Genomic DNA, 19435 nt, shown 5'->3' on the forward strand with positions numbered 1-19435 from the left:
TGGCCAAAATCCAGCCCGGAAAGAGGGGCAGATGTGGATGGCACCCAAGGCCCCAGCACTTGAGGTGGTAATCAGGCAGAACAATGAATAAAACTGAGGCCTGCAAAGGGGCTGCTTGGTACCCTGGCTGTGGGACTGTGCTGACCCTGGAGAGGAGGGATGGCAGTGGATTAGAAGATCAGCCGAGTTTATTTCTGCTTCTTAGCATTTCTGTGCCATATTACTCCCAGGTTCTCATTCCCCAGAACAATTATGCAATAGCTGACTAGCAAATGCTGCAGAACAAGTTGTAAGGTTGTAAAAGTTAAATGTCCTTAGGAAACCTACAAAAATAAAATAAAAATAAAAGCATGGAAACATCTCCATTGATTTTGGGCTCTGCAAAAGATTTATTTATTCAATTAAAATATAATCAGCATAGATTAAGAGCCCAGTTCTACAAATGCTAAAGCACAATGCAGTATGACAGTGCCAACGAATAATGTGTGGAAGGGCCTATTGGGAAAGGACTGGACTTTGAGAACACCGGAGAGATGCTAATTCTCACAAAGGCAGGTTTCTGCTTGCTTTTTCTTCCCCATCTCCATGAATCCTGTGTTTTTCTCCCCATAGAGCTCCAGTTTCCATCGAGGGATTCATCGTATGTGGAAACAGGAGAAGAATTTGCAACTCTACAACTTTAGTAAGAGAGGACTAAGTTATTTCTGCTCTCATGCTCTTCGTCATGAAGCTGCTATAAAAGTTTTATGATATTGCTCTGGAACAAAACGCAAGCACCAGCTCCCAAGGCACAACAGGTTAGTGCAGACAGGGCTTTGCTCCGAGGAACCCAGGCTGGTTAAGTCCAGGACATTGCAAATACGAACAGCAGAACCAGAAAGAGCTATTTCTGTCAGGATTTTACTGCATTGTTGCGGACAAGTCACTTGTGTGCCCTCCGCTTCAGCTAGCTGTATACGGAAAAACGGGTTTAAAAAGGGAAAAGGATGCTTTCTTTGGCCTGGCCAACCTGAGTTCGACAAAAAGCAAACATAAACCAACCCCATCCAACAAATTACTCCTGCCAGAGCCCATCCACTCACGTGAATTTCTGCAACGCCTACACTCCCATCCCCTGGCTCAGTCCCTGCTGCGAGGCAGGAGAGAGAAAAACAGCAGAGCCTCACTGCCGGGCCCGTTTGGCCGCCCCTGAATTCCTGGTGTGCAGCTCAGAGCAGCTGTGGCAGTAATCCACTCCTGCGCCCTGTCAACCCACGCTGTCCCAATGAAAACTGGCTTTAATTTTGCTAATCCTCCCACCCAACACCAGCCCGTGCCACAGGTCCCCCCTCACTGCCCCATGGGACGTGCGGTGCAGACGGCAACGCAAGGCCTCACAGCTCAGCTCACTGCGCTGAAATAGGCCCTGAGACTATTTGCCAAGCTGGGAGATAGGAAAAGCACAGTGATTTCCCTAGGGGCACCTTTTCCTACAACACCTGCTCTTATCACACATCCTAAATTCAGGCGGAGATGTAAGAACACTGCTGTTGGCCCAAGCCAGCTCCTTGCAAGGGGCTCAGACAGACAAGGCCACACAGGGCAGCTGCCTGCGGGCTCAGGTACCTTTGGGCGATGGGAAGGAACCAGACTGGCAATGACACACCACGATGTTTGACACTGGCCAAACTTTCTTCCACTTTCCCCACTTTCCATCCCTCACAGCTCTTTGATGGCTGTTTGCTTTCTCCAGCTTGCGCCCACTGCTGCTGCCTGCCCTGCTCTGCTGGCAGGGGGAATCCTCGGTGGAAGGCAAAGCAAACAAAACGCTCTCCACACAAGGAGAAGGCATCTCTTTCTACTCCACGGCCCTGGGCACTGGGCTCAGATGCAGCTGCAGACAGGGAAAGAAGGACGGATGGGGCTCTCGTTCCTTGTTTTAGCCAGGGGCAGGCAGGGGAGAGGAGGGGAAAGATGTTTGGTTTTGATGGCATCCACTCTACCTACAAGAAGAGACTGTGAGAAATTTTAACCAGGAAGAAGTGATTCAGTCTTGATACACTTCAGACTGCTGCTATTTGGGTTTGTTTGTTTTTTTTTCTCGCTTTGCACTTTCTCCAACAATACCACTGCCAGAGGCAAAAACCTTTTCAGACACACACCCTTGCTACCCCATCTCCCTCACTGTACGATTTCCCAGAATTTCTTCTTTCCAAGGTTACAGAAGCCATCTAGAGCACGAAAAGCCACAGCAGTGGCAAAAAGATTCGTCCTCGAGGGCATATATCAGGAAAATGAGGCACCCAGAAGCTGAGCTGCTGTGACTGTTCTCCCCTGAGCCTAAAGACAAGTGCAAACATTTTGTTTCAAATTCCCCGATGTAAATTAAAACAGCTCGCAGAGGCTGCCCCACCAAGCACGCACATGCTGACAAGAGCTGACTACAGCATTTGGGGCGAGGAGGGTCTTGGATGTTTGACTGATGCAAAATTGCTGTTCCAGGCACCAAGGAGGGGCTGGAAAAGTAGTCTTGCCCTTTAAAAACAGACAGATTGAGTCTTTTGAAACAAATCTGAAATGATGGAAGATTTCAGCAGATGTGACCGCAGTGATTTCACCAGACGTGATTGTATCACGGATCTAATAGAAAAGAACTTCCCTGCTGTTCCATCAGGCTGAAGCCAGGCCTGAAATATCCTTTTTAGTCTTTTGATGACATCAAGGATAAAAGCCAAAGGGAAGTTAGGTTTTGATTTATTTTTTCCCCTGCTCTTTCTATTTTAAGTCACAGAATAGTTTTACCTGGTTTATGTTTCTGAATATTAGCCGGACCAAAGAAAAACACTTCAAAAGTTTGAAGTGGGCTGTTCAAAGGCATCGCTTTGTGTCTCTCTGACACAGCTGTCATTTAACTGAGTGACGTTTCTACAACTCTGGCCACTTTTGAAGATGAGGAGGCAGGTGGGTCTGCCTGCACCCCACTTAAAAAAGGGGGTTCAGGTGCCAATGACCACGCAGCACCAGTCCCCTTGCTGCCCCAGCAGTGTTCAACCTATGTGCCAAATGCCTCCCATCAGCAAAGCTCACGTCAGCAGCAAACTGCAGGAGATGCTGCAGGGTAAAGGGGGCTGCCCTCTTAAGACCAAGGCACAGCTCCATCCCGCACTGATGGCATGGGTCTGGGGCAGCCACGGTCCCACTTGCAGCTTCTCCACCCATGTAAAATGTAAAGAGCTCTGGGTACCTTCAGGGTTTATTTTCTCTCTGAAGCAACATGGTGTTGTAAAGAACTACACGGTTCTAGCTGGGGTAAAGGAACAAGGAGAGAAAAGGAGTTATTTGTTAGCATTGCTAGGAGACATCTTGCAAAATCTCAAAAAAGCAATTTATAACCTCGCTGTTGTGTAGGAGGCTTACAAGAAGGACAAATAATAAAAAAAAAAAATAATAAAAAAAAGATAATAGAAGAAGAAAGCAAGAAACTGGAAGGTACTGGTCTCAAAGCAACACAAATGAGGTGTCTCGTCACACAACAAGCTGCTAAGCTGCAGAGCTACTTTTGCTGCACGACACGGTGGTTGCTATGAGTTTATGTGGATTTCAAAAGCAGCTCGAGAAACACGTGGGCCAAAACTCTACCATGATACTTCAGAAAAAATATAAAAAAATACTCTGTGCTTCCCTCTTACATTTCTGTCTGGCCACTCACTATTGACCCTTGCTGATCTGATTTGGCTCTTCATAGACATTCACACTTCCATCGAGCCTCCACTCATGCTGTCTATCTGCCAGCTGTCACCACCCTGGAGTCACTCCGTCTGCTGGTGGGAACACGTCAGCCTCTGCAGGTTAATAACTGATTATTGCCTCAGAGCTGGGGCTCTGACCAACACCTGGAAACCCACTTCTTCCCTCCTTGTAGCTGAGATGACAGAAAATGCAGTCAATTGCACTCAGCCTCCTGGGACCCATATATGAAGGAGAGCAAAGACTTCATTGCCATTATGAATCTGTATTACACTGAAGTTTTTATATTTCCCTAGAGATCTGTCTGATAGGCTCCGCTCACATATCATAGTTAGGAAATATCCCTGTCCCAAGGAGCTTACTGGAAACCGGCCCCGGAAAGGGAATACAGGCAGAGGGCTGGAAGTGAGGAGCTGAAGATGCACCTAGCTGGGCAAGTAAGAAACTCAAACAAGCTCCTTCTGGCCACCAGATGAAGACACTAATGCATTGGGCCAAAACAATTCCTAAATGGGCATCTCATTCTCTGCATTTGCTGTCCCAGCCCTGACAAAACAAGCCAGATGATGACAAACCACAATCCAAAGCCATCACATCGCCAGCTGCAATTTCACTGCAGGATCGTCCTGACTTCACATGATCCGAGGGCTGGGTCTGAGCTGCCACCATGTCGAGTGCTGACTTGTGGGCCAGAGGCCTTTCTACCACCATTTAACAAGCCACTGCCCTCTGTGCATCCTGAGAGGGGATCCAATCCCAAACCCAGCACTTGGCTCTGCTCAGGGGCAGGATACCACCTGAGGTGCTGTGCTGCCTGCCACCCCCAGGCCCCACCTGCTCTGCTCCAGGATGATGTTATCCAGCCCCCTGCTCCCAGCATCACAGACACCTTTACTTAGGGCATTCAAACCTGCAGCAGGCCTTTTGGGGTTTCTAACCACTTGCTTTTGCTCACAGAAGGAAGTCTTGGAGATTTCAACATTGGCTAAGTAAGGCTTTCAAGACTGTGGCACCACTAAAAAAAAAAAAAAACACACAGCAAAATGGCACATGCCATTTAGTCAACAGGAGGATCTTCACACTGTGAGCCAGCTAGCACACAAGGAAGAGACACCATGATCCTCAAGCACATGAAAGCAACAGGATGGATTTGATAAGGAACAGTCCAGGGATGAAGGGAGAGGAGGCGTCCCACCAGCTGACATCTGCCAGAGCAGCAGAGCCGACAGTCCTGATAGTTTACTTACCATGTCTGATCAAAAGCTTTGGAAGTCTTGTCTGTGTTAAGTGCTACCAGATGCAAAATCAGCAGCAAGATGAGAAGTGTATTAATAAACTAAGGAGGCACATAAAGTTATTTGAAAGCTGAATGGGAAAGATGGGGAGGGAAGGGGGAGAATAAAACCAGTTTATTTTTCCATTAAGGCAATTTAATATTCTCCGGGTGGAGTTACAATCACTCGTCCTTGGGAATTAAATTGAATTAGCAAAATGTTCTTGTTCATCAGCAGAATATACAATATAAAGTGGAATGTATCAATTATTTCTTTATGTCTTCTGCAGGACGGTGCTACTTCTCTGTTCACAGGGCAAGAAGAGTTGGCCATGAAATCCTTTTGACCCAGAGTGACTTTCAGTGGCTGTAACTAACTTTATGGCAGCAGGGAATATATACTTTTTCCTTTAATTAATGCAATAATATTAGGACTCGTTATTGATAATTATGGTGACTGCTAAAAGTTTCCCCTCTCTTTGCCCACTCCCCCGCCAACTTGAAATCTGCTCCAATATTGTCACAAATTAACGTTTAATTAGCCATCTAGCAGAACTGATGTTCCCCACAGAGTACTGCTGCTTGCAGAAAACCCGAGAACTACGAGGAGATATTGGATATTTCATCATCTGCCTCCAATGGGAGCCATAACCGAAGAGTAACCAATTACCCCAATGCAGTTCCAAAGTTCAATCAATAATAGGAACCAAATAGCTCATTAGGTGTCTGCTGCAGCAAAGGACGGCCTTTCCACTGACTCACATTACATGGAAGTTACGTTTATAAAAGATCCCATGGCAATGTCCAAGAGCAGAGACTCCCTTAACCTCCACATCCTGGCCAAGTCGTAATCTTCCTCTTTCCTCTTCTGGCGTAAGAGAAGAGGGAAGAGGAGGATGCCTCCAACTGCACAGGACGTGTCTGACAAGCCACGAATTACACACGCCTACACACACACATCTGTTGGCCAAGGCGCTGCCTGAGCGAACCCAGCAGCCACAAGAGGAGGTGAGGACACTCTCTTGCCATGTTCCCCCCGGAGCAGAGTGGCTTTTGCACTCTATTTTGTTTCCTCCTCGTGAAGACTGTGACAGCTCCTGAAGCTCTTTGAAACTTCTATGTGAACTACGCCATCAAACACGAGCAGGCTGAAAACAGCGAGGGGCAAGAAAAGAAACGCGTTTTTGACAAGATTTATCTTGGATGGTTTTCCACGCAAGGCTATCCGAATGGAAGCCACATGTTGGAAATTCACCTCCTAGAGCCAGCGTTGGAAGCCCCACTGCTGGAGTACGGCACCCAGAGATGCAACAGCCGGGGGAGCTCACCTTGGGGGCTGTGGGCAAGCCATCCCCGCCAGCCCCCATACCAGGATTTGTGGTCCAGAGGGAGAAACACCGACCGCCAGCTCCTTCCCAGTGTTGTGCAATCCTGTGGCAAGGGAGGCTGAAGATTAGCGATTTCTCTTCTTTCAACACTTCTGGCAAGTCTGATGCTGAAATACCGCGTCCAGGTTGGAAGGCAGCGTTTGAAAAACTTGAGAGACTCCCCAGAAAAGCAGAAACAGCTGACAATGAGACACGTACAGAGCTCACTTGGTTTCACTTATAAAGGAGACTGAGTAGCTCAATAGCTATACCTAAACAGCCTCGCAGAATGAGAATGCCGGATACAAGACTGCCCTGCCCCATCTAGCAAAACAGAACAACGTGCAGCAGCCAGGAGGCTGAAGCGAGACCGATTCCGGCTAAAATAAAAGAGACGTTCACTTTATGCCTAATAGTGCAGGTAATTAAATGCTAGAACCAACTTCCAAGATTTCTTCATCTCTTGGCATCTGCTGCTCAAGCCTAGGTGCCTTTGGTCTCTCCAGGTGACCGGGTGAGGCTGCGATGTGCGACAGGCAGAAGGACACAGCTGGCAATTTGCTGGCTCTGCCTGGCCCCCAGATCCACGGAGGGGAGAAAGCGAAGGCGCTGCTGTGCTCGCAAAGCTCTGCTGAAATCACTTTGTATTTGTAGCACTTTAACTGGAAATTAAATTTGCATGAACAAACTCTATCCCACACAAGACTGTATATTGTGACAGTTAAATGAAGAGCTTTTAAAAAGGGACACGTCTCAGGCAATTTTAATCAAAAAAGATAGGTTTTGTTAAAGCTACCAATTTCAGAAAATTAAGGTTGACTAAAACTGTTTTTAAAAACTCCTTTTGGAATTTAATCACATGTTGGAAACCCATATGCAGCTGCTTGTGTCACCTGCAAAGAGACTGTATACAACATAAGCTTATGCTTAATTTTACACGTGTGCTGAAGTTCTATCAACTTCAATGAAGTTTCAGCACACAGTCGAGCTTCTCTGAATTTGAGAAAGCATTCCTGAACACGGGCTGTGAAGCTATTATGAAATCACCACCAAAAAATAAAAAGTAAAACAAAAATTGGCCATTCAATTTTCACAGCCTGAATAAGCTCCAAGCGCCAAAGTTAAACATATAACATATTTCTGAATTTGTTTGCTTGTTTTGCTGGAATAGGAAGGGGTACATGCCAAAAAGTTTGCAAGGATTCAAGAATCTCCCGGAGAGCCTGGCAAGATGTCAGGAAAATGGATGTATAAAACTACATGAAAGTGGATGGCTCGGGTTTGGCTTTCGCAGAACCGAGTCAAGTTAAAAAATTTACTATATGTCTCTCAAAGCTGAGAATGGGAAAGCCTGGACCCTGCCTCAGTACACATGCTTAGGGCAGATGACGGGTGCTGGCTCAGAGGGCAGCCTGTTGCAGCCCACCAGCAGCTTCAGATAAGCCTCAGCTGGGCAACACCCATCAGGTCTTATTCACTGAGGAAGGTCCTCACCTTCAAGAAGTTGGCTGTCTCCTTTTCCAAACCATTAGGCCTGCATTTCAATTCCCTTCAAGGCTGCAGGACTCATGTCTAGTACTTGATTTGGCTGAATGACCACAGGTTTTCTTTCTTTTGTTTTTAACCACAAAGTCCTGTTCAGACACCTTACCTTCTAGACTTTTCCAAAGGACTTCGGGAGAGGAAAAAGTATCTGAATTACACAAAATTGGAACAATGAACAACTTGCAGAGACCACCATAAAACCTTGCAAAGAGAACTCTCAGTATGCAGCTCCTTCCCAGATGAACTCTGAGGTTTATTCTGGTACTACCCACATGCAGATAAATGAATTAAAGTCATTTTATTTTAATTACGAATTCATGCCTGAAAACAGATATGCATCAGAAATGATGATTTCTACAGTACACATTAGGCCACAGGAAAATATCTCTTAACTCTGTTTCTGCTTGGAGCCAATACAGCCACAGAAGCCAAATGGCATTTACCTCGGTGCAGAAAACATCCTCCGTCTGGATTTCCTTATGAGGGTCACTCAGTTTTAGCACCTGCTGCGTGCTGCTCCCGGTGAGCAGCCCTTCCATCAGCCATGGGGAGTGCTGACACCCTAACACCTGCACAGGCCCCAGCAGTGACATCTTTTGGGAAAACACAGAGCTGTGTTGCAGGGCTGAGCACGGTGAATTTGCAGAGCCCGGTATGGGGAGAGCAAGTCAGGAGCGAGGGGAGTAACTGAGCTGAAGCTGAAAGCTAGACCTGAGATGCAACAAGACATGAGGCTGTTTCCATGGCAAAACAGAGACGCGTAAATGATGAGATAGAGAGGGAAGGAGCTGTAGGTCGGGGCTGCTGAACGAGAGAAGCCTGTGCAGCACCTCTGACAGAGTCCTCGCTTGCTTGTTTGAGCAACACTTGGAGCTGCTGCAGCCTTCCCAAACATTTTTGCTTTTACTTCTCACACAACTGAAAACAAAGCCCTAAAAGCAATCTGTGATATTTTCCAGATGCTCTTTCTTACCTGTGCATTAGAGCTAACCAACATCCTGCATTTTCATCAGCAAATCGTAATGGAAGAATACAGTTGTGGGGAATGGTCCTCAAAGATAGAATTTAATGGCAGCAAACACGTAAAATCGTTCCTGCCTTTCTGTTCTGGAACAAATTCCTCCAGCTCTGGCTGCAACATTTCTCATTGTTATTTCTACCACCTCCCAGCTTGCTCAGTCACTGTGCCACATGCTCCTCGCAGAGACAACAAAATCACCTGGCATGGCAACCAAAGCCTTGTTTTTCACCAGGGATAGAAACTGAAAAATGGACAGGAGCCTGCATTTGAGCCACTTCCCTTCTTGGTGACTAGATGCACTCGCATCATCTCCATATCCACATCTCGCTACTGTCGGGCAAAATTTACACCTAAAATAGGATGAAGTTTGCCCTACACTTTGAACTACTCCAGGGCTGCAAATCTGAATTTAGACAGACAAGGAGTATATGTGCATTTCCTTTCAACTTGTTTGACCAAAGCTTACTTCACTACCCCAAAATATTGTACTAAAAGCATCAAAACCAAGGTGGAAATCTGACTTCTGCCTGCTGTGTCACGTCCCAGCCTACCACCATGACCAAGCTTCATGGAAAGACTTTGTCTTTCTAAACCACATCTTCCAACCCCAGCCAGCTTCACAGAAAAGGCAGAATAATTTGTCTCCGCTGCAGTTTTTAGAATTCCTTCTTGCTACTGACAGTTTGTTTGTCTTAGTCTCGCCGCTGCATTACAGTTCCCTAATGCAACACAGCCTACCCAGGATTTGACATGAGAGCAACCAATCCTGCAAAAGATCTTTCCTAGGACCTGCTAATCCAACAGAAAATGTGAATAGCACTCAGAAATGAGAAGAATGGAAATGTCGTCAATACCGATCATGTTATCTCGCTCTCTTCCATCACTTAGCTCATTGGCTATAATGGGAGAATTCCCACGTCTTCATTATCTATTTTCCCCATGTTTAAATAACTCTACCTTGGATACAATGATGTTTTCGCTTCCCTTTGTCTGTCACAGCCTGGTACTAGCTCAGTCTGACAGGACCAAATTGTCTCCTTTTTATGCATGCCCTCCCTGCCTCCCTTATTTCTTACCCCATTCAGGTTCCTATTACCCACAGGAGGATAACCCAGGTCACGGATTAACCTCTCTGCAGGTGCACTGGACCTGACTGTTGCCAGCAGGGTGGCAGTGTCCCACAAAGAGATGTACCCTCACGAGCCGGGACGAGCCCACCAGGGCTTGTAGCCTCGGGCACAGCCCCAGGGGACCCACAACCACGCTGCTTGGACCACGTGCGCAACACTGCCTCGAGTCTTAACCTGGGATGGTTTTAGCTTGGCGATCTCTGAACATGCCAATCAGCAGTCTCTCTGACCTTTCTGTTTCCTATTACAACCCTTTAGAAGGGCCCATGCCCTTATTTACATGTGATCTCTATTAGCTGCTGCTTTCTTCTGCTCTCTCACCTCATTACCCGTCGCATGGCAGATTACCAAAAGCTGCTTCTGTTCCTTCCCTGAAAGTGTTTCACAGCCCCGTCGCAACCCTCCTCCTCCCAGGGAACGCACGCGTGTGCACCAGCACAGGTCCTGGCACATCCTGCCTGCTCTGTTACTATATTAAACAATAACATAACAAATACATTAAATAACACAGTAATAACCATGATGAAAATAATGAGAACAGTTAACTGTTTGGATCCTTGCTTCCTTTGTAGTCCTTGCCGAGAGGTTTAGCTATTAAAGGCTGTATTGCATTATAGCATTGCCAAGATATTAATAGCCAGGCACAGAGATGAATGGCAGGCTTACGCTGTACAATTAAAACTTTTCCAGTTCACCCTTTCAGTAAAATTTGTGGTTTATAATAAGCATCTTTGTCTATTCTGAAGAGAGTAAGGACTGGAAAGTTACATAGATGGGAACAGAGGTTCATTAAAGATTTAAAATAGAATGTGGTTTGGCATTGTAAAACAAACATGCGTATAAGATGGGTTACATCAAGAGCTGACTGAAAGACATGCTCAGTGTTCCTTTTCTCTTGTGATCCTGGATTTACTGGTCATGCTACCCACAGAAAGGATAAAAAAGCAGCAGGGATAAAATGTGCTTGCTTGTTCCCCAAGAATATGGAGGCCTGCTCTATATCCCTGCTCATTATGCATTTCTCATATATATATATATAAATATATATATATATAGTGTGCCTACGTGCATATGTATATATGTGTAGGTATATGAGAAAACCTATGCAATTTCATATACCATACATTCAAATATTCATCAACATAAAGGCTTAGAATTACTGATTCTTCTTACCTCAGTGCCCAGAGACCTCTGTAACAGAACTAGCACACATCGACCTGTAGGAGCCGGTGAGCATTTACACATGCAGAGAGCATACATGTTATTTGTTCAAGTCTAATTCAGAACACAGCCCGTTCCCGTTTCTCAAACACACAAGGACGGCAGAAGGAGGGAGACAGATCAAAAGCATTCCTGCAAAGCCAAGGTTTGAGTAAGAGGGTTAACATTACCAGGTAATTTATTTATACTGTTGGACACGGCTTCAATTTAGATAAAAGGCTGTTACTTATCACCTGGATTTTAATAAATCACATTAAGAGTCCCAGAAATCTGCAAAAGCGGGCTCTCAAACTGAAAGCTGTACACACAGACCACGGTTTTATTTACAGAGCCACCAGGAGCGACCGCTCCTTGCCTGAGCCCGGGGAGGCAGTCAGCTAGAGCTGCGCGGCGCTACGGATGCTCCTCTCCAGCGAGCACCTAAACCCAGGCCAATAATCCCGATGATTAACAAAATCTAGCACTAGAGGGAGGCTGAACACACTTTCTGCTCTCTTTGGCCTTTTCGGCTTCTCCAGCCATTCAAAGGAAGGCGATTTTGAGCCAGGCCAGCACTCCGGCAGAGCCCAGCTGCGGAGATGCGCTATTTAAGGCAGCACCCCCTGTTGGCAAAACCCGCGCCCTTCCTTCCCCAGTGGTTCCTCAACAAACGCACCCAAAACCAACAAATGAACAAATTCCTCTGTGATGGATGAGTTGGAGCCCAGGAAGAGGCAGAAGCAGCAGCAGCACTCGCCCAGGGGCCGGCAGGCGGTGAAATGCTGAGCCACAAGGACGGGGCTGGCTGCTTGCACCCGGCACACGTTGCCACCAGCTCCCAAGGCTGGCTCCTGGAGCAGGGCTCTCCTCTGAACAGCCTGGCAGAGGAAGGCCTGTATGCCTTCAGACCACGTTCTGTTATTTCTCCTCCCCAAACTCCCCCGCTGAAAGGAATTTCCCGTGTAACCCTACAGCACATACAAGGGCAGGTGCCAGGCTGCTCTGTGACCTGAACGTGCCGAGAGCTGGCGCCTTAGCTTCTGCTTTACCCTGCACCCCACGCAGGCAGCACGTCTGATGGCTTCTTCACTCTAAACCCCATCCTCAAGCTCTTCAGCACGTCCCCTTTGCCATATCCCAAGTTCTATCTGCTCCCAGCAGCGGATGGTGTTTATTCATTAAGTCACCGTTTTCTCCGTACCGAGGCGGCGCGATGCGGCCAACAATTGCTCTGGGATGCAGGAGATGTGGGCACTATTTTTAGCCTGCTGCTGTCCAGCCCGGTGACCCAGGCAAATCACTTTCCCTGCTTCAGCTTCCTTATCAGAGAGAGACCGGTATTTCTTTTGTGAAGTGCTCTGCGGCCTGTCAATAAAACATGCTGATAACGGCCGGGGGCTGTTGGGAAAGAGGTGATCTCCCGGCTCAGCACCGTCCGTGCTACGGTAGCAGCTCGGGTCCCAAATTAAAATCAGACCCGGGCCGCAGACACAGCACCTGTGGGCAATTAGCAGCGATTTGGAGACGCGTGTTTTACCGGGGTGGCCCTTGGCGGGTCTGCAGCTCGGGGTCACAGCTGCTCGCAGGCGCCCAGCTCCTGCCCCGACAGCTCCAGCAGGCACTGGAAAGCTGCAAGGCTCCGTGTGAGCCTCTGCCGGACAGCCCCAGCCGTCTGCCACCCCAATTCCCCCGGGGAATCTGCAGGATGCCCCCTTAATCATTTGGCCTCCCCCAGGATTGGACTCAGGGTAAGGGCCGGCTGTTCTCATCACACCCTCCAGCTCTCAGCGGCCGGTGCCGTCGGCAAGGGTCCTGCTGGGAGCAACACCGGGCACTTGGAGAGGTTTCCTGTAAGGGTTGCTCACGTTTGCTTTCCTTCAGAATGCCCTTTTTGAGACTAGAAGGCAAAAAGAACAACAACAAAAAAAATCTCCCTGTCTCCCAGATCTATCTATTTCCCTTTGACAAACAGTGATTTCATTTTTCTTCCCGTCCAGGATTTTTTTTTCTCCTTTTTTTTTTTTTTTTTTTTTCTTTTAAACTGAGCACAAGCCAACGTGGCAAAAAGCTCTTTGCTTATGTCCTTATTTGTCAAACACGCCATCGTCGCGCCCTCACCACCATTCTGGGAACAAGCCCTTGCCTCCGCTGCCTGACTTCAGCCGAAGGGGAACTTCCCAACACAACTGGCCCCCAGCTCCAAGACGCTGCTTTTTTAAAATAAACATTTCCTTTTCTCTTATTATTTTTATTTTATTTTTTTTTTCAAAGCATTACAGTTAATAAGAAAAGAGTCAAAATTTCCTTCCCCTTTTCTCCTGCCCTGCTGTGAATCTGAACGTGAGCTAGATGAGGAAACAGAAATTACAAGAAAATGCCAGATCTACTGCAAAGTTGTTTCATGGCCCACTCCTCCTTTGATTTCAGCCAGTGTAGGCATCTAGAGGGAAGTTAGATACTAAAGTACCTTTTTGGATCTGATCCTAAGTGGTCAGCTCCACTGTCCAAACAGAGATCCAGAGATAAATAGGCCTATGAAAACCGGGCATTATTATTTTAACTGCTACTCCATAAACTCCAACTTAAACTGTAATAATCTGTGCAGCTTGCAGCTGTCTGCGAACGGTAATGCATGAAATGATAATAAACTAAACATATATCTATCTGCTGCTGCCCTCATCAACTTAACACCTAGTATAAAAAACTTTACCTGGAGCCACAGTGCACATTTTTCATGAGCTGTCAGCGGCACGAAACCCTCTGCCATACGGAGAGAATTTCTGCTGTCAAGAGGTTGCGCTGCTGGAGATCCGTTTCCAGCAGTGGAGCAGACGTGGAGGGCTTGCAGCGAGCCCCAGGAGCAGAACCTTGAACCTGCCCCACACTCAGCAACGGGATCGTCTGCTCCTGGGTATGCATTTAACGGAGGGGGTGCAGAAATGAAGTGCTTGGGGTCAGAGAGCAGAGCCAGGTTTAGGTTGGAGCACAGGCCAACACACACCCCAAGGAGTGTTGTCTTTGTGCTGTGATGTCCTGGGGCTGTGCAAACACCGTCAGGATTTGCAGCAGAGCGAGCACAGCCACCACCCCATCTGCCCCTTCAGCAAGGGAACCTCTGCCCGCAGTCACATTCAATACCCAGAAGCATCAAATCGTTTTCTCCATTGCCACGTGCCCTTTTCCCTCATCTCCCAGGCCTTACTTCTCACATCAGCGTGGATTTTGCTACTCCTGCAAGACCAGGACTGCTACTCCTGCTCATCTTGCAACACGAGATCTTGCCGGATCCTGATTCTGCACTGGCTTAGGCCTGCTCCCAATATATTTCACTGAGGATGGAAGGGAAAGGAAAGGGGAAAAGGAGCTGAGAGCAGACGAAATGCAGGGGTCTGTGTCTGCTGGGTACACCTGGCGGTGGTGACACGCAGGACTGCAGGGATGCAGCCCCAAGGCTTGCCTTCCTCCCGACAGGCTGCCATCGGTGGAATCCTGATCTAACCAGATCCCTGCCAAAACCGAGGCTGTTAACACTGCCCCAGCCCCGGCTTTCCAAAGGCAGAGGGAAAGGGTGTGACAAATAACAATTTCATGAGCTCAGCAGGCAAGAGCCAGTCCATCTGGTGGTTGTACCAGCAGGCCAGTTTCAGTGAGAGCCCCGTGGTGCTGTGGCACATCTTCGGACAGTCAGAGGATTGAGGCGCGAGGATCACAAGACACAAACCCCTTCCAAAACATGTGGCGAGGTTTCCTCCTTGCAAAAGCCCTTCCCAGGCCATGGCTGGATCTGGAGAAGCACAGAGGCACCACCACAGCCTCTTCCCATTGCACAGGGAGCTGAGCTTTGCCCCGCGGCAGGCGCCTGCTGCGCTGCTGCTTCCCAGCACCCCGGCTCCCAGGGGGACCACGCTTCTTGGAGAGATAAGAGGCAGAACAACACTTGCTGGGGAATTACTTCACTCCCCCAAGGCTGGGAAAAGCCATGCTCCTCACTTGGCTAATGTCTCCGATGGCTGCAGCCTTTCCTGGCAGTGGGAAACATAATTGTCATTAACCCCTTCCCTCTCCAAGGATGCTGAAACCATCACGGGAACACGCTTAGACTTTGTGATAGCCTCCGAACGTCTTGCTACAGGCAAGAGTAGTTCACAAGAAGCCCATGAGGGAGAGAAACGTTTTCTTTTTATAAAGGCACAAAGTGGATGAATTGACTCCGGAGTTCGTGGCAGGGTGAGGAATAAAGTCAGACCTCTTGAATCCTGTTTAATGCCTGCCCACTTGGCTGCCGCCAGGCTCAGCTCCAGCGAGGGACAGAGCGCTGCCACCACCTTCCTGGGCCATCAGGGGCAGCCCCACGCCACAGACACCTGGTTACACAACTCTGGCCAGTCTCAAACCCAGATCACACTGGCTTTGCCCTCATCACTGCTCCCAGAAGGCTCTTTCAGCCCCGGTGCTTAGAAGCTTGCTACGCACTGGCACGGAGGTACTCTGGGCAAGCTCAGCGCCTTCTGCTCCTGCCTGACCTAGCACAGCAGTACCTGGCACTCCAGGTGAGATGGGGAGGTCTGCACGAAGGAGGCCATACCTCCCCATCACACAGGACGTGCCGCTGCCTCGTGCAGCTTACAAGTTGTGCTTCCACTCAGATGGCAAATCTAGAGGATCCAACCTAGCAAAAATGAGGTGGAAAGGGTCCCAGTGACATCACCGGAGCCTGGGCCAGGGCTTATTTGCTGCATTTAATTTTAGGCAACTAAACAAAGCACTTTTAGGATCAGATTACTGCCCTAAGGTCTCTCCACAGTCAGTGGAAGGAGGTGGCCCTTCCAGAAAACAATTCATTCTGGGAAGGTTTCACTCCCATCCACTATCACAAGGACGTAACGCAATTAGTTTTCTAATTCAAGCCGGATGGGAAAAATCCTTTAATAGCCCAGCAAGTTTTGAATGGAAATATTCCCTGCTTGGGAAACAGAGCTTGCTAATGCTGACTTGGTTGTTCCTGACACGTGATCTCAAACCCCAGCACTCTGCCACCTTGTTTTATTACCATTCACTTATTTCCACAGCCCCTTTGCAGCAGTTCTGCGCTCACAATAAAATTCTTGCCTTCTTACCTGCACGTTGAAAGTAACATCATCCATAGGGGGTGGGGGGGGAAAGGCACCTTGTGATGTGATGTTCCCGAGGTCATCCACAGGAGGTGGGGGTGGAGGAAGGAAGTCTCCTAGGAGAAAAAAAATCAAGAGAACTTAAGACTCATTGCAGAGCACCAGCATCTTCCTGAATCATTTCAGAACATCTCTCTGCTGCCCAGAGAGAAAGCAGGGAGGTAGACCAAGATGCAGGGATGGACTGGAGACTGGCTCCTGGGATGACTCGTGTGATACTCACAGCTCTGCCACTGCTTTTATGGCAGTCAACACATCATTTAACCATTAAATACTCAACTGCATCCCTTGCTGATCCAGGGGATGGCTGTGACAGCTCAGGAGCACTTTCAGATTGCTTAGGGGTCCTCGGAACCCGCAGCAGCCTGGAGGCAGCAGCACCCAGACCAAAACTCACCTCTCCTTTAAATGCGTTACAGGAGGCTGCAAAACTTGCACTACCGAATGCCCCACATCCAGCCTGGCAGCAGATCCCAAGCAGTTCACTCCTTTCCTGTGCCAAATGACGCCAGCTGGTTTTGGTCACTCTAAAGACCGCATCAGCTGCTGACTACACGTCAGGACTGCCTGCCTGCTGGAGGGGACACTCAGAGGGCTGGGGCTGGAGCCCAAAATCTTCGGGGCTCAAGTTGAGGCTGTTTAACCTCCTGGTCAGCACCAAGCCCAGTTCCAACCTCCTACAAGCTTCCTCGGGCTCACAGCAGCTGGGCCCAGGAGAGCCAACATCCTCTTGTCTCTGACCGCTCATGGAGCCCAACATGCCTTTTTGTTTTACCAGCTCAAAAATGATGTTCTCTAGACCAGCCCGCCACCCTCTTTGCGTTTCCCTTTCTTATAGGGACCTCATGGCTTCACATAAGGAGCTGCTGGGAAAATCAGAGGCTGTCCTCAGTGACAACAGCCAAGGAAAGGATGGGCCAGTTGCAAACCCAGAAGCATCCACCTCCTTCAGCTCCGAGGAGGTTTTGTATGTGGGGCTGATGTGTAAAATATCTCCACTTTAAATTTGCTTTGTCTTAAAGTTCTGACAACATCGATGTGTAAATACAAGTACAAAGCAGCACACTGGCTGCAAAACCATCCAGCTTTGCACAGAGCTGGGAGACCTCTCCTACAGGACATCTGAGGAGGTGGGAGCACGAAGGAGAAAACATGGGCAGAGCAGCGCAGGCAGCAGGACACCAGGCTCTGAAAGCACCTCCTAATGATGGGAAGAAAAAAAAAAAGGAGCTTGCCATTAGCACTGGATTTGGCTCCTGGGGAGGCAGCTACCTGTAATTTGGACCACTTTGGTATATTTTTATTTCCTCTCATAAAGCTTTATGCTGCAAGCAGAGCTGTTTACTGTTGGTTCTCCTCTGTGCATCTGTGATGGAAGTTTAAGATAAGTGAATAAAGTGTTGTATTTCACATAGCTCAGAGCTGTGGCTTTTGGAGGGTTTTAACCCTTTCTGTGTGGAAACACAAGCTGTCTCCTTGACCCAGCATCGCTCCAGCTCCCAGCTACGGGTCCCCCAGCACCATCCCCAGTGACCAAACCGCTCACAGAGGTGCTGAACCGAAGCCCAGTGACCTGCAGTCCCTGGGGCTCCCCATGCCGAGGATGAAAGCCCAGGGCTGAGCCACCGCAGGGCAAGCTGGGTCTGCAGCCCCAAAAAGATTTCCTGTTCTCCTGCAAATCTGCTAAAGCCACGAGCTATCCAAAAGGCACAAAGTCCCCCTGGAACTTTTAAGGATCTTATTTCCCAGGAAAGCAATTTCTTCCCAGTTTCCCCAAAGTGAGCATGGCTAGAATTCAAAAAACCAACCAACCAACCAACAAACAAAAAAACCCCACTTCTGAATCCCTAAGAAAGAACTGTCCCAAATACAGATGCTCCAAGACAGCTTGAAAACAACACACTGAAAACTAATTTAAAACAAACATGCTGCTCCAATAGACAAAATCCTATGAAACCTACTGGTTCGTTGTATGGCAGAGTTCAAGACTGATTTAAAAAAAATACATGCACAATAACATCTGCAGTATCTCCTCTTTGCTCTATAATTAATCCAACCTTTTATTTCACATCATATGAAATTCAATACGGAGTAGAAACAAAGGAAGAAATATTTTGAAACGAACATCTTAAGTGTTTCATTCTAAAAGTGCTGGGATGTCTGAGTGCTATGTAAACTTCTGTCCTTTGCTTTGAAAACGAACCTTCAACCAACCAATGTAGTTTTGCAAACAAATTCATCTCCAGCGGACGCACGCTTCCCCAGGAATACACTTGAGATGCTGTCGCTCCAGTTAGCCCCAGCCCCAAAGCCTCACCTCCCTGCCAAGCCGTGCTGCTTTTATTACAGCCCTTCAATCCACCTAAGCCAAACCCATGGAGAGAACGGGGTAAAGGGGATGAGATAAGGGAAGGGCCGGGGTTTGTGCACAAGCAGAAGGCTGAGGGGGAAAAATAACAATCGCTGTCACAACTTCAAAACAAATACCATTTTGCCACTTTGGAAGAGCCATTGCTCCCCAAAGAAAAAAACATTGGCAAGAGGTTTCAGAAAAAGAGTGAAAGGACAGAAACAATGAGAAGAGCTCTTTTTAAGAGTATGGAAGAAAACACTTCTCTCTGGAGCAGGAGGCAGCTGTACCGCGCCCCAGCCCAGCTCTGCTGCCTCTCTCCTCCGCGGCTGATAAGCTGCTGGCGACCGGGAAGGGTTTGGACTGGGAAGCAGAAAGCAGATGTGTGATGAACTGGGGGGACCTTGCAGATGTTTGGCCTTTTCCTGGTCCTCTGTGAACAGATGGACTTTCCTCCTTCACAGCTTTAGTTATTTATCCTGCCACTGCACTTTCCTCTTTCCCACACACGGCCGTAGGACCCCGTCCTCCTCCCAGCGAGCTCACGGGAGCAAGTCCTCCCTGAGGCAGGAGGCAGAGCTGTTCCTGTATTGTTATTGGCATTGCTCTATGAATCCCTCAGGCACAGAGGGAAACACATAAACACCGTCAA

The 19435-nt window shown here is 48.1% G+C and overlaps 1 protein-coding gene across 12 annotated transcripts in view; it reads right to left on the bottom strand.

Moving 5' to 3' along the window:
* Nucleotides 1-19435, bottom strand: part of LPP (LIM domain containing preferred translocation partner in lipoma) — a 317139-nt gene that overhangs the window by 156231 nt on the left and 141473 nt on the right. For all 12 annotated transcript variants that reach the window (XM_084292045.1, XM_084292042.1, XM_084292043.1 and 9 more), the window contains one exon: nt 16380-16489. In XM_084292045.1, coding sequence (XP_084148171.1) covers nt 16380-16489 — 110 coding nt within the window. The remainder of the gene's footprint in view (nt 1-16379; nt 16490-19435) is intronic.

This window comes from Netta rufina (genome assembly GCF_964035555.1).
Source record: "Netta rufina genome assembly, chromosome: 9".
NCBI classification, from domain to species: Eukaryota; Metazoa; Chordata; class Aves; order Anseriformes; family Anatidae; genus Netta; species Netta rufina.